The sequence below is a fragment of the Salmo salar genome, unplaced genomic scaffold (assembly GCF_905237065.1).
Source record: "Salmo salar unplaced genomic scaffold, Ssal_v3.1, whole genome shotgun sequence".
NCBI classification, from domain to species: Eukaryota; Metazoa; Chordata; class Actinopteri; order Salmoniformes; family Salmonidae; genus Salmo; species Salmo salar.
The window spans coordinates 57,501-73,076 of NW_025548634.1; the positions used below are offsets into that span (position 1 = coordinate 57,501).

The 15,576-nt window shown below is 49.4% G+C and overlaps 1 protein-coding gene across 1 annotated transcript in view; it reads right to left on the minus strand.

Annotated features, from left to right (window-relative positions):
- Positions 1-15,576, minus strand: part of LOC106598105 (DNA topoisomerase 3-alpha) — an 81,164-nt gene that overhangs the window by 30,822 nt on the left and 34,766 nt on the right. Inside the window, exons 12-14 of the mRNA XM_045712602.1 lie at positions 7,470-7,655; positions 5,965-6,094; positions 4,430-4,543 (exon numbers count right to left, since the gene is read on the minus strand). Of these exons, the coding sequence (XP_045568558.1) occupies positions 4,430-4,543; positions 5,965-6,094; positions 7,470-7,655 (430 nt within the window). The remainder of the gene's footprint in view (positions 1-4,429; positions 4,544-5,964; positions 6,095-7,469; positions 7,656-15,576) is intronic.

The window sequence follows — 15,576 nt, forward strand, 5'->3', positions numbered from 1 at the left end:
TAGGGAGTCATTTAGCAGAATCTCTGATCCAGAGCCACTACAGTAGGGAGTCATTTAGTAGACTCTCTGATCCTCTACAGTAGTGAGTCATTTAACAGTAGGGAGTCATTTAGCAGTAGGGAGTCATTTAGCAGTAGGGAGTCATTTAGCAGTAGGGAGTCATTTAGCAGACTCTCTTATCCAGAGCCACAACAGTAGGGAGTCATTTAGCAGACTCTCTTTTCCAGAGCCACTACAGTAGTGAGTCATTTAGCAGTAGGGAGTCATTTAGCAGTAGAGAGTCATTTAGCAGTAGGGAGTCATTTAGCAGTAGGGAGTCATTTAGCAGTAGGGAGTCATTTAGCAGTAGGGAGTCATTTAGCAGACTCTCTGATCCAGAGCCACTACAGTAGGGAGTCATTTAGCAGACTCTCTGATTCAGAGCCACTACAGTAGGGAGTCATTTAGCAGACTCTCTGATTCAGAACCACTACAGTAGGGAGTCATTTAGCAGACTCTCTGATCCAGAGCCACTACAGTAGGGAGTCATTTAGCAGTAGTGAGTCATTTAGCAGACTCTCTGATCCAGAGCCACTACAGTAGGGAGTCATTTAGCAGACTCTCTGATTCAGAGCCACTACAGTAGGGAGTCATTTAGCAGACTCTCTGATTCAGAACCACTACAGTAGGGAGTCATTTAGCAGACTCTCTGATCCAGAACCACTACAGTAGTGAGTCATTTAGCAGACTCTCTGATCCAGAGCCACTACAGTAGGGAGTCATTTAGCAGTAGTGAGTCATTTAGCAGACTCTCTGATTCAGAGCCACTACAGTAGGGAGTCATTTAGCAGTAGTGAGTCATTTAGCAGACTCTCTGATTCAGAGCCACTACAGTAGGGAGTCATTTAGCAGACTCTCTGATCCAGAGCCACTACAGTAGTGAGTCACTTAGCAGACTCTCTGATCCAGAGCCACTACAGTAGGGAGTCATTTAGCAGTAGTGAGTCATTTAGCAGACTCTCTGATTCAGAGCCACTACAGTAGTGAGTCATTTAGCAGTAGGGAGTCATTTAGCAGACTCTCTGATTCAGAGCCACTACAGTAGGGAGTCATTTAGCAGACTCTCTGATCCAGAGCCAATCAAAATACATTTTAATACAATTTTTTAACATAAAATGTGGAAAAAGTCCAGGGGTGTGAATACTTTCAGAAGGCCCCGTACCTACCCTCCACCCCCCTTCCCCCCAGTACCTACCCACCCCCCTTCCCCGTACGTACCCTCCACCCCCCTTCCCCCCAGTCCACCCACCCCCTTCCCCGTACGTACCCTCCACCAGTCCCCCAGTACCTACCCTCCACCAGTCCCTTCCCCCAGTACCCTCCACCAGTCCCTTCCCCCAGTACTTACCCTCCACCAGTCCCATCCCCCAGTACCTACCCTCCACCAGTCCCTTCCCCCCAGTACCTACCCTCCACCAGTCCCTTCCCCCAGTACCTACCCTCCACCAGTCCCCCAGTACCTACCCTCCACCAGTCCCTTCCCCCAGTACCTACCCTCCACCAGTCCCCCCAGTACCTACCCTCCACCAGTCCCTTCCCCCAGTACCTACCCTCCACCAGTCCCATCCCCCCAGTACCTACCCTCCACCAGTCCCTTCCCCCAGTACCTACCCTCCACCAGTCCCTTCCCCCAGTACCTACCCTCCACCAGTCCCTTCCCCCAGTACCTACCCTCCACCAGTCCCTTCCCCCAGTACCTACCCTCCACCAGTCCCTTCCCCCAGTACCTACCCTCCACCAGTCCCTTCCCCCCAGTACCTACCCTCCACCAGTCCCTTCTCCCAGTACCTACCCTCCACCAGTCCCATCCCCCCAGTACCTACCCTCCACCAGTCCCCCCAGTACTTACCCTCCACCAGTCCCTTCCCCCAGTACCTACCCTCCACCAGTCCCTTCCCCCAGTACCTACCCTCCACCAGTCCCGTCCCCCAGTACCTACCCTCCACCAGTCCCATCCCCCAGTACCTACCCTCCACCAGTCCCTTCCCCCCAGTACCTACCCTCCACCAGTCCCTTCCCCCAGTACCTACCCTCCACCAGTCCCTTCCCCAGTACCTACCCTCCACCAGTCCCCCCCAGTACCTACCCTCCACCAGTCCCTTCCCCCAGTACCTACCCTCCACCAGTCCCCCCAGTACCTACCCTCCACCAGTCCCTTCCCCCAGTACCTACCCTCCACCAGTCCCCCCAGTACCTACCCTCCACCAGTCCCTTCCCCCAGTACCTACCCTCCACCAGTCCCCCCAGTACCTACCCTCCACCAGTCCCTTCCCCCAGTACCTACCCTCCACCAGTCCCCCCAGTACCTACCCTCCACCAGTCCCGTCCCCCCAGTACCTACCCTCCACCAGTCCCATCCCCAGTACCTACCCTCCACCAGTCCCATCCCCAGTACCTACCCTCCACCAGTCCCTTCCCCCAGTACCTACCCTCCACCAGTCCCTTCCCCCAGTACCTACCCTCCACCAGTCCCTTCCACCAGTACCCTCCATCCCCCAGTACCTACCCTCCACCAGTCCCTTCCCCCAGTACCTACCCTCCACCAGTCCCATCCCCCCAGTAACTACCCTCCACCAGTCCCTTCCCCCACTACCTACCCTCCACCAGTCCCTTCCCCCAGTACCTACCCTCCACCAGTCCCTTCCCCCAGTACCTACCCTCCACCAGTCCCTTCCCCCCAGTACCTACCCTCCACCAGTCCCATCCCCCCAGTACCTACCCTCCACCAGTCCCTTCCCCCCAGTACCTACCCTCCACCAGTCCCTTCCCCCAGTACCTACCCTCCACCAGTCCCTTCCCCCAGTACCTACCCTCCACCAGTCCCCCCAGTACCTACCCTCCACCAGTCCCTTCCCCCCGTACCTACCCTCCACCAGTCCCCCCAGTACCTACCCTCCACCAGTCCCGTCCCCCAGTACCTACCCTCCACCAGTCCCTTCCCCCAGTACCTACCCTCCCCAGTCCCTTCCCCCAGTACCTACCCTCCACCAGTCCCTTCCCCCAGTACCTACCCTCAACTAGTCCCTTCCCCCCAGTACCTACCCTCCACCAGTCCCTTCCCCCAGTACCTACCCTCCACCAGTCCCTTCCCCCAGTACCTACCCTCCACCAGTCCCGTCCCCCAGTACCTACCCTCCACCAGTCCCGTCCCCCAGTACCTACCCTCCACCAGTCCCTTCCCCCAGTACCCTCCACCAGTCCCCCCAGTACCTACCCTCCACCAGTCCCTTCCCCCAGTACCTACCCTCCACCAGTCCCGTCCCCCAGTACCTACCCTCCACCAGTCCCGTCCCCCAGTACCTACCCTCCACCAGTCCCTTCCCCCAGTACCCTCCACCAGTCCCCCCCAGTACCTACCCTCCACCAGTCCCATCCCCCCAGTACCTACCCTCCACCAGTCCCTTCCCCAGTACCTACCCTCCACCAGTCCCTTCCCCCAGTACCTACCCTCCACCAGTCCCTTCCCCAGTACCTACCCTCCACCAGTCCCTTCCCCAGTACCTACCCTCCACCAGTCCCTTCCCCCAGTACCTACCCTCCACCAGTCCCCCCAGTACCTACCCTCCACCAGTCCCCCCCAGTACCTACCCTCCACCAGTCCCCCCAGTACCTACCCTCCACCAGTCCCCCCAGTACCTACCCTCCACCAGTCCCCCCAGTACCTACCCTCCACCAGTCCCCCCAGTACCTACCCTCCACCAGTCCCCCCAGTACCTACCCTCCACCAGTCCCCCCAGTACCTACCCTCCACCAGTCCCCCCCAGTACCTACCCTCCACCAGTCCCTTCCCCAGTACTCACCCTCCACCAGTCCCATCCCCCAGTACCCTCCACCAGTCCCCCCAGTACTCACCCTCCACCAGTCCCCCCAGTACCTACCCTCCACCAGTCCCATCCCCAGTACTCACCCTCCACCAGTCCCTTCCCCCCAGTACCTACCCTCCACCAGTCCCCCCAGTACCTACCCTCCACCAGTCCCCCCAGTACCTACCCTCCACCAGTCCCTTCCCCCCAGTACCTACCCTCCACCAGTCCCATCCCCAGTACTCACCCTCCACCAGTCCCTTCCCCCAGTACCCTCCACCAGTCCCTTCCCCCAGTACCTACCCTCCACCAGTCCCATCCCCAGTACTCACCCTCCACCAGTCCCCCCAGTACCTACCCTCCACCAGTCCCTTCCCCCCAGTACCTACCCTCCACCAGTCCCTTCCCCCAGTACCTACCCTCCACCAGTCCCCCAGTACCTACCCTCCACCAGTCCCTTCCCCCAGTACCTACCCTCCACCAGTCCCCCCAGTACCTACCCTCCACCAGTCCCCCCAGTACCTACCCTCCACCAGTCCCTTCCCCCAGTACCTACCCTCCACCAGTCCCTTCCCCCCAGTACTCACCCTCCACCAGTCCCATCCCCAGTTCTCCTGGTAGAAACCTCTGATCAGCTGTTAGTCCGACGTACATACGGCTCTTTATGGTCTCAATGTGATCTGCGTGGGTAGCATCCGTACCTGTTAAAACACACTGCAGTTACCCACAACACACTGCAGTTACCCACAACACACTGCAGTTACCTACTAACACACTGCAGTTACCCACAACACACTGCAGTTACCCACAACACACTGCAGTTACCCACAACACACTGCATTTACCCACAACACACTGCATTTACCCACAACACACTGCATTTACCCACAACACACTGCAGTTACCCACAACACACTGCATTTACCCACAACACGCTGCAGTTACCCACTAACACATTGCAGTTACCCACAACACACTGCAGTTACCCGCTAACACACTGCAGTTACCCGCTAACACACTGCAGTTACCCGCTAACACACTGCAGTTACCCACAACACACTGCAGTTACCCACTAACACACTGCAGTTACCCACAACACACTGCAGTTACCCACAACACACTGCAGTTACCCACTAACACACTGGAGTTACCCACTAACACACTGCAGTTACCCACTAACACACTGCAGTTACCCACTAACACACTGCAGTTACCCACTAACACACTGCAGTTACCCACTAACACACTGCAGTTACCCACTAACACACTGCAGTTACCCACTAACACACTGCAGTTACCCACAACACACTGCAGTTACCCACAACACACTGCAGTTACCCACAACACACTGCAGTTACCCGCTAACACACTGCAGTTACCCGCTAACACACTGCAGTTACCCACAACACACTGCAGTTACCCACAACACACTGCAGTTACCCACAACACACTGCAGTTACCCACAACACACTGCAGTTACCCATTAACACACTGCAGTTACCCACTAACACACTGCAGTTACCCACTAACACACTGCAGTTACCCACTAACACACTGCAGTTACCCACTAACACACTGCAGTTACCCACTAACACACTGTAGTTACCCACTAACACACTGTAGTTACCCACTAACACACTGCAGTTACCCACTAACACACTGCAGTTACCCACTAACACACTGCAGTTACCCACTAACACACTGCAGTTACCCACAACACACTGCAGTTACCCACAACACTGCAGTTAACCACTAACACACTGCAGTTACCCACTAACACACTGCAGTTACCCACTAACACACTGCAGTTACCCGCAACACACTGCAGTTACCCGCAACACACTGCAGTTACCCGCAACACACTGCAGTTAACCACTAACACACTGCAGTTACCCACTAACACACTGCAGTTACCCACTAACACACTGCAGTTACCCACTAACACACTGCAGTTACCCACTAACACACTGCAGTTAACCACTAACACACTGCAGTTACCCACTAACACACTGCAGTTACCCACTAACACACTGCAGTTAACCGCTAACAGTTCCCCTGATAGTCAGCTGTGTGTGTGTGTGTGTGTGTGTGTGTGTGTGTGTGTGTGTGTGTGTGTGTATACCGATTCCGTGTTTCTCCATCAGTGATATGAGGTCTGCCTCTGTGAGGAGTTGAGGAGGAGAGGTCTGTCCATCCAACATCTCTATGGCTGATGGCTGAAACTGGCTTCCCTGTTCATACACTGGGATCACCTGCAACACACACACACACACACACACACACACACACACACACAATCAGATTAACAAACAAACATTATGTGGAGTCCCCCAGGGGATCACAGCGGGACCCTCATATATTCAACATGATGTGGAGTCCCCCAGGGGATCGGCAACGGGACCCTCATATATTCAACATGATGTGGAGTCCCCCAGGGGGTTCTGGCAACGGGACCCTCATATATTCAACATGATGTGGAGTCCCCAGGGGATCACAGCGGGACCCTCATATATTCAACATGATGTGGAGTCCCCCAGGGGTTCACAGCGGGACCCTCATATATTCAACATGATGTGGAGTCCCCCAGGGGGATCGCAACGGGACCCTCATATATTCAACATGATGTGGAGTCCCCAGGGGTTCACAACGGGACCCTCATATATTAAACATGATGTGGAGTCCCCCAGGGGATCACAACGGGACCCTCATATATTCAACATGATGTGGAGTCCCCCAGGGGATCACAGCGGGACCCTCATATATTCAACATGATGTGGAGTCCCCCAGGGGATCACAACGGGACCCTCATATATTCAACATGATGTGGAGTCCCCAGGGGATCACAACGGGACCCTCATATATTCAACATGATGTGGAGTCCCCCAGGGGATCACAACGGGACCCTCATATATTCAACATGATGTGGAGTCCCCCAGGGGATCACAACGGGACCCTCATATATTCAACATGATGTGGAGTCCCCCAGGGGATCACAGCGGGACCCTCATATATTCAACATGATGTGGAGTCCCCCAGGGGATCACAGCGGGACCCTCATATATTCAACATGATGTGGAGTCCCCCAGGGGATCACAACGGGACCCTCATATATTCAACATGATGTGGAGTCCCCCAGGGGATCACAACGGGACCCTCATATATTCAACATGATGTGGAGTCCCCCAGGGGATCACAACGGGACCCTCATATATTCAACATGATGTGGAGTCCCCCAGGGGTTCACAACGGGACCCTCATATATTCAACATGATGTGGTCCCCCAGGGGTTCACAGCGGGACCCTCATATATTCAACATGATGTGGAGTCCCCCAGGGGATCACAACGGGACCCTCATATATTCAACATGATGTGGAGTCCCCCCAGGGGATCCCAACGGGACCCTCATATATTCAACATGATGTGGAGTCCCCCAGGGGATCACAGCGGGACCCTCATATATTCAACATGATGTGGAGTCCCCCAGGGGATCACAGCGGGACCCTCATATATTCAACATGATGTGGAGTCCCCCAGGGGATCACAACGGGACCCTCATATATTCAACATGATGTGGAGTCCCCCAGGGGTTCACAGCGGGACCCTCGTGGTAAATGACCCCCCCCCACCTTAGTGCTCCAGCGGTCGTAGGGGTACACGTCCAGGTAGTTCCTCCTGATGATCATGAGGCCGTTAGCGGAGAACCTCTCGTGAGCGATTTCCACCTCAACCACCGTTTCCTGCCCCACAGCATCAAGGGATACGCACGCCAGGAAGTGACGCACGATGAACTCATACACACGCTGCTCGTTGCCCTGGAGACAGAAAACACATTTCAGATCAAGCAACATAGCACTGTTTTACAGATCTAGCCAGGATAGTACACTCAGTAACACTAACAGATCTTGCCGGGATAGTCCACTCAGCGACACTAACAGATCTAGCCAGGATAGTCCACTCAGTAACACTAACCGATCTAGCCAGGATAGTCCACTCAGTAACACTAACCGATCTAGCCGGGATAGTCCAATCAGTAACACTTACCGATCTAGCCGGGATAGTCCACTCAGTAACACTAACCGATCTAGCCAGGATAGTCCACTCAGTAACACTAACCGATCTAGCCGGGATAGTCCACTCAGTAACACTAACCGATCTAGCCGGGATAGTCCACTCAGCGACACTAACAGATCTAGCCAGGATAGTCCACTCAGTAACACTAACCGATCTAGCCAGGATAGTCCACTCAGTAACACTAACCGATCTAGCCAGGATAGTCCACTCAGTAACACTAACCGATCTAGCCAGGATAGTCCACTCAGTGACACTAACCGATCTAGCCAGGATAGTCCACTCAGTAACACTAACCGATCTAGCCAGGATAGTCCACTCAGTAACACTAACCGATCTAGCCGGGATAGTCCACTCAGTAACACTAACCGATCTAGCCGGGATAGTCCACTCAGTAACACTAACCGATCTAGCCAGGATAGTCCACTCAGTAACACTAACCGATCTAGCCGGGATAGTCCACTCAGTAACACTTACCGATCTAGCCAGGATAGTCCACTCAGCGACACTAACCGATCTAGCCAGGATAGTCCACTCAGCGACACTAACCGATCTAGCCAGGATAGTCCACTCAGCGACACTAACCGATCTAGCCAGGATAGTCCACTCAGCAACACTAACCGATCTAGCCGGGATAGTCCACTCAGCAACACTAACCGATCTAGCCGGGATAGTCCACTCAGTAACACTAACCGATCTAGCCGGGATAGTCCACTCAGTAACACTAACCGATCTAGCCAGGATAGTCCACTCAGTAACACTAACCGATCTAGCCAGGATAGTCCACTCAGTAACACTAACCCGATCTAGCCAGGATAGTCCACTCAGTAACACTAACTCGATCTAGCCAGGATAGTCCACTCAGTAACACTAACAGATCTAGCCAGGATAGTCCACTCAGTAACACTAACCGATCTAGCCAGGATAGTCCACTCAGTAACACTAACCGATCTAGCCAGGATAGTCCACTCAGTAACACTAACCGATCTAGCCAGGATAGTCCACTCAGTAACACTAACCGATCTAGCCAGGATAGTCCACTCAGTAACACTAACTCGATCTAGCCAGGATAGTCCACTCAGTAACACTAACCGATCTAGCCAGGATAGTCCACTCAGTAACACTAACCGATCTAGCCAGGATAGTCCACTCAGTAACACTAACCGATCTAGCCAGGATAGTCCACTCAGTAACACTAACCGATCTAGCCAGGATAGTCCACTCAGCAACACTAACCCGATCTAGCCAGGATAGTCCACTCAGTAACACTAACCGATCTAGCCAGGATAGTCCACTCAGTAACACTAACCGATCTAGCCAGGATAGTCCACTCAGTAACACTAACCGATCTAGCCAGGATAGTCCACTCAGTAACACTAACCGATCTAGCCGGGATAGTCCACTCAGTAACACTAACCGATCTAGCCGGGATAGTCCACTCAGTAACACTAACCGATCTAGCCGGGATAGTCCACTCAGTAACACTAACCGATCTAGCCAGGATAGTCCACTCAGTAACACTAACCGATCTAGCCAGGATAGTCCACTCAGTAACACTAACCGATCTAGCCAGGATAGTCCACTCAGTAACACTAACCGATCTAGCCAGGATAGTCCACTCAGTAACACTAACCGATCTAGCCAGGATAGTCCACTCAGTAACACTAACCGATCTAGCCAGGATAGTCCACTCAGTAACACTAACCGATCTAGCCAGGATAGTCCACTCAGTAACACTAACCGATCTAGCCAGGATAGTCCACTCAGTAACACTAACCGATCTAGCCAGGATAGTCCACTCAGTAACACTAACCGATCTAGCCAGGATAGTCCACTCAGTAACACTAACCGATCTAGCCAGGATAGTCCACTCAGTAACACTAACCGATCTAGCCAGGATAGTCCACTCAGTAACACTAACCGATCTAGCCAGGATAGTCCACTCAGTAACACTAACCGATCTAGCCAGGATAGTCCACTCAGTAACACTAACCGATCTAGCCAGGATAGTCCACTCAGTAACACTAACCGATCTAGCCAGGATAGTCCACTCAGTAACACTAACCGATCTAGCCAGGATAGTCCACTCAGTAACACTAACCCGATCTAGCCAGGATAGTCCACTCAGTAACACTAACCGATCTAGCCAGGATAGTCCACTCAGTAACACTAACCGATCTAGCCAGGATAGTCCACTCAGTAACACTAACCGATCTAGCCAGGATAGTCCACTCAGTAACACTAACCGATCTAGCCAGGATAGTCCACTCAGTAACACTAACCGATCTAGCCGGGATAGTCCACTCAGTAACACTAACCGATCTAGCCGGGATAGTCCACTCAGTAACACTAACAGATCTAGCCGGGATAGTCCACTCAGTAACACTAACCGATCTAGCCGGGATAGTCCACTCAGTAACACTAACCGATCTAGCCGGGATAGTACACTCAGTAACACTAACCGATCTAGCCAGGATAGTCCACTCAGTAACACTAACAGATCTAGCCAGGATAGTACACTCAGTAACACTAACCGATCTAGCCAGGATAGTCCACTCAGTAACACTAACAGATCTAGCCAGGATAGTACACTCAGTAACACTAACCGATCTAGCCAGGATAGTCCACTCAGTGACACTTACCGATCTAGCCAGGATAGTCCAGTCAGCGACACTAACCGATCTAGCCAGGATAGTCCACTCAGCGACACTAACCGATCTAGCCAGGATAGTCCACTCAGCGACACTAACCGATCTAGCCGGGATAGTCCACTCAGTGACACTAACCGATCTAGCCGGGATAGTCCACTCAGCGACACTAACAGATCTAGCCGGGATAGTCCACTCAGCGACACTAACCGATCTAGCCGGGATAGTCCACTCAGTAACACTAACCGATCTAGCCGGGATAGTCCACTCAGTAACACTAACCCGATCTAGCCGGGATAGTCCACTCAGTAACACTAACCGATCTAGCCGGGATAGTCCACTCAGTAACACTAACCGATCTAGCCAGGATAGTCCACTCAGTGACACTAACCGATCTAGCCAGGATAGTCCAGTCAGCGACACTAACCGATCTAGCCAGGATAGTCCACTCAGTGACACTAACCGATCTAGCCAGGATAGTCCACTCAGCGACACTAACCGATCTAGCCAGGATAGTCCACCAGTTGACACTAACCGATCTAGCCGGGATAGTCCACTCAGCAACACTAACCGATCTAGCCGGGATAGTCCACTCAGTAACACTAACCGATCTAGCCGGGATAGTCCACTCAGTAACACTAACCGATCTAGCCGGGATAGTCCACTCAGTAACACTAACCCGATCTAGCCAGGATAGTCCACTCAGTAACACTAACCGATCTAGCCAGGATAGTCCACTCAGTAACACTAACCGATCTAGCCAGGATAGTCCACTCAGCAACACTAACCGATCTAGCCAGGATAGTCCACTCAGTAACACTAACCGATCTAGCCAGGATAGTCCACTCAGTAACACTAACCGATCTAGCCAGGATAGTCCACTCAGTAACACTAACCGATCTAGCCAGGATAGTCCACTCAGTAACACTAACCGATCTAGCCAGGATAGTCCACTCAGTAACACTAACCCGATCTAGCCAGGATAGTCCACTCAGTAACACTAACCGATCTAGCCAGGATAGTCCACTCAGTAACACTAACCGATCTAGCCAGGATAGTCCACTCAGTAACACTAACCGATCTAGCCAGGATAGTCCACTCAGTAACACTAACCGATCTAGCCAGGATAGTCCACTCAGTAACACTAACCGATCTAGCCAGGATAGTCCACTCAGTAACACTAACCGATCTAGCCAGGATAGTCCACTCAGTAACACTAACCGATCTAGCCAGGATAGTCCACTCAGCAACACTAACCGATCTAGCCAGGATAGTCCACTCAGCAACACTAACCGATCTAGCCGGGATAGTCCACTCAGTAACACTAACCGATCTAGCCAGGATAGTCCACTCAGTAACACTAACCGATCTAGCCAGGATAGTCCACTCAGTAACACTAACCGATCTAGCCAGGATAGTCCACTCAGTAACACTAACCGATCTAGCCAGGATAGTCCACTCAGTAACACTAACCGATCTAGCCAGGATAGTCCACTCAGTAACACTAACCGATCTAGCCAGGATAGTCCACTCAGTAACACTAACCGATCTAGCCAGGATAGTCCACTCAGTAACACTAACCGATCTAGCCAGGATAGTCCACTCAGTAACACTAACCGATCTAGCCAGGATAGTCCACTCAGTAACACTAACCGATCTAGCCAGGATAGTCCACTCAGTAACACTAACCGATCTAGCCAGGATAGTCCACTCAGTAACACTAACCGATCTAGCCAGGATAGTCCACTCAGTAACACTAACCGATCTAGCCAGGATAGTCCACTCAGTAACACTAACCGATCTAGCCAGGATAGTCCACTCAGTAACACTAACCGATCTAGCCAGGATAGTCCACTCAGTAACACTAACCGATCTAGCCAGGATAGTCCACTCAGTAACACTAACCGATCTAGCCAGGATAGTCCACTCAGTAACACTAACCGATCTAGCCAGGATAGTCCACTCAGTAACACTAACCGATCTAGCCAGGATAGTCCACTCAGTAACACTAACCCGATCTAGCCAGGATAGTCCACTCAGTAACACTAACCGATCTAGCCAGGATAGTCCACTCAGTAACACTAACCGATCTAGCCAGGATAGTCCACTCAGTAACACTAACCGATCTAGCCAGGATAGTCCACTCAGTAACACTAACCCGATCTAGCCAGGATAGTCCACTCAGTAACACTAACCCGATCTAGCCAGGATAGTCCACTCAGTAACACTAACCGATCTAGCCAGGATAGTCCACTCAGTAACACTAACCGATCTAGCCAGGATAGTCCACTCAGTAACACTAACCGATCTAGCCAGGATAGTCCACTCAGTAACACTAACCGATCTAGCCAGGATAGTCCACTCAGTAACACTAACCGATCTAGCCAGGATAGTCCACTCAGTAACACTAACCGATCTAGCCAGGATAGTCCACTCAGTAACACTAACCGATCTAGCCAGGATAGTCCACTCAGTAACACTAACCGATCTAGCCAGGATAGTCCACTCAGTAACACTAACCGATCTAGCCAGGATAGTCCACTCAGTAACACTAACCGATCTAGCCAGGATAGTCCACTCAGTAACACTAACCGATCTAGCCAGGATAGTCCACTCAGCGACACTAACAGATCTAGCCAGGATAGTCCACTCAGTAACACTAACCGATCTAGCCAGGATAGTCCACTCAGTAACACTAACCGATCTAGCCGGGATAGTCCACTCAGTAACACTAACCGATCTAGCCAGGATAGTCCACTCAGTAACACTAACCGATCTAGCCAGGATAGTCCACTCAGTAACACTAACCCGATCTAGCCAGGATAGTCCACTCAGTAACACTAACCGATCTAGCCAGGATAGTCCACTCAGTAACACTAACCGATCTAGCCAGGATTCCAGTGGGTCAGAAGTTTACATACACTAAGTTGGACTTCAAACTCAGTGCCACATTGCTTGACATCACAGGAAAATCTCTAGCTCTATATATATACCTGTAGTCTGTTGGAGTATATATATATATACCTGTAGTGTGTTGGTGTATATATATATATATACCTGTAGTGTGTTGGTGTATATATATATATACCTGTAGTGTGTTGGTGTATATATATACCTGTAGTGTGTTGGTGTATATATATATATACCTGCAGTGTGTTGGTGTATATATATACCTGTAGTGTGTTGGTGTATATATATACCTGTAGTGTGTTGGTGTATATATATACCTGTAGTGTGTTGGTGTATATAGATATACCTGTAGTGTGTTGGTGTATATATATACCTGTAATGTGTTGGTGTATATATATACCTGTAGTGTGTTGGTGTATATATATATACCTGTAGTGTGTTGGTGTATATATATATACCTGTAGTGTGTATATATATATATACCTGTAGTGTGTTGGTGTATATATATACCTGTAGTGTGTTGGTGTATATATATAGCTGTAGTGTGTTGGTGTATATATATATACCTGTAGTGTGTTGGTGTATATATATATACCTGTAGTGTGTTGGTGTATATATATATACCTGTAGTGTGTTGGTGTATATATATATACCTGTAGTGTGTTGGTGTATATATATATACCTGTAGTGTGTTGGTGTATATATATACCTGTAGTGTGTTGGTGTATATATATATATATATACCTGTAGTGTGTTGGTGTATATATATATATACCTGTAGTGTGTTGGTGTATATATATACACCTGTAGTGTGTATATATATATATACCTGTAGTGTGTTGGTGTATATATATACCTGTAGTGTGTTGGTGTATATATATACCTGTAGTGTGTTGGTGTATATATATACCTGTAGTGTGTTGGTGTATATATATATATACCTGTAGTGTGTTGGTGTATATATATTTTATACCTGTAGTGTGTTGGTGTATATATATATACCTGTAGTGTGTTGGTGTATATATATATATATATATATACCTGTAGTGTGTTGGTGTATATATATATATATACCTGCAGTGTGTTGGTGTATATATATATATATATATACCTGTAGTGTGTTGGTGTATATATATATACCTGTAGTGTGTTGGTGTATATATATATATATATACCTGTAGTGTGTTGGTGTATATATATACCTGTAGTGTGTTGGTGTATATATATACCTGTAGTGTGTTGGTGTATATATATACCTGTAGTGTGTTGGTGTATATATATACCTGTAGTGTGTTGGTGTATATATATATACCTGTAGTGTGTTGGTGTATATATATATATATATATACCTGTAGTGTGTTGGTGTATATATATATATACCTGTAGTGTGTTGGTGTATATATATATACCTGTAGTGTGTTGGTGTATATATATATATATATATATACCTGTAGTGTGTTGGTGTATATATATATATATACCTGTAGTGTGTTGGTGTATATATATACCTGTAGTGTGTTGGTGTATATATATACCTGTAGTGTGTTGGTGTATATATATACCTGTAGTGTGTTGGTGTATATATATATATATACCTGTAGTGTGTTGGTGTATATATATATATATATACCTGTAGTGTGTTGGTGTATATATATACCTGTAGTGTGTTGGTGTATATATATATACCTGTAGTGTGTTGGTGTATATATATACCTGTAGTGTGTTGGTGTATATATATATATATATACCTGTAGTGTGTTGGTGTATATATATATATATACCTGTAGTGTGTTGGTGTATATATATACCTGTAGTGTGTTGGTGTATATATATATATACCTGTAGTGTGATGGTGTATATATATATATATATATATACCTGTAGTGTGTATGTATATATATATATATACCTGTAGTGTGTTGGTGTATATATATATATACCTGTAGTGTGTTGGTGTATATATATATACCTGTAGTGTGTTGGTGTATATATATATACCTGTAGTGTGTTGGTGTATATATATATACCTGTAGTGTGTTGGTGTATATATATATATACCTGTAGTGTGTTGGTGTATATATATATATATACCTGTAGTGTGTTGGTG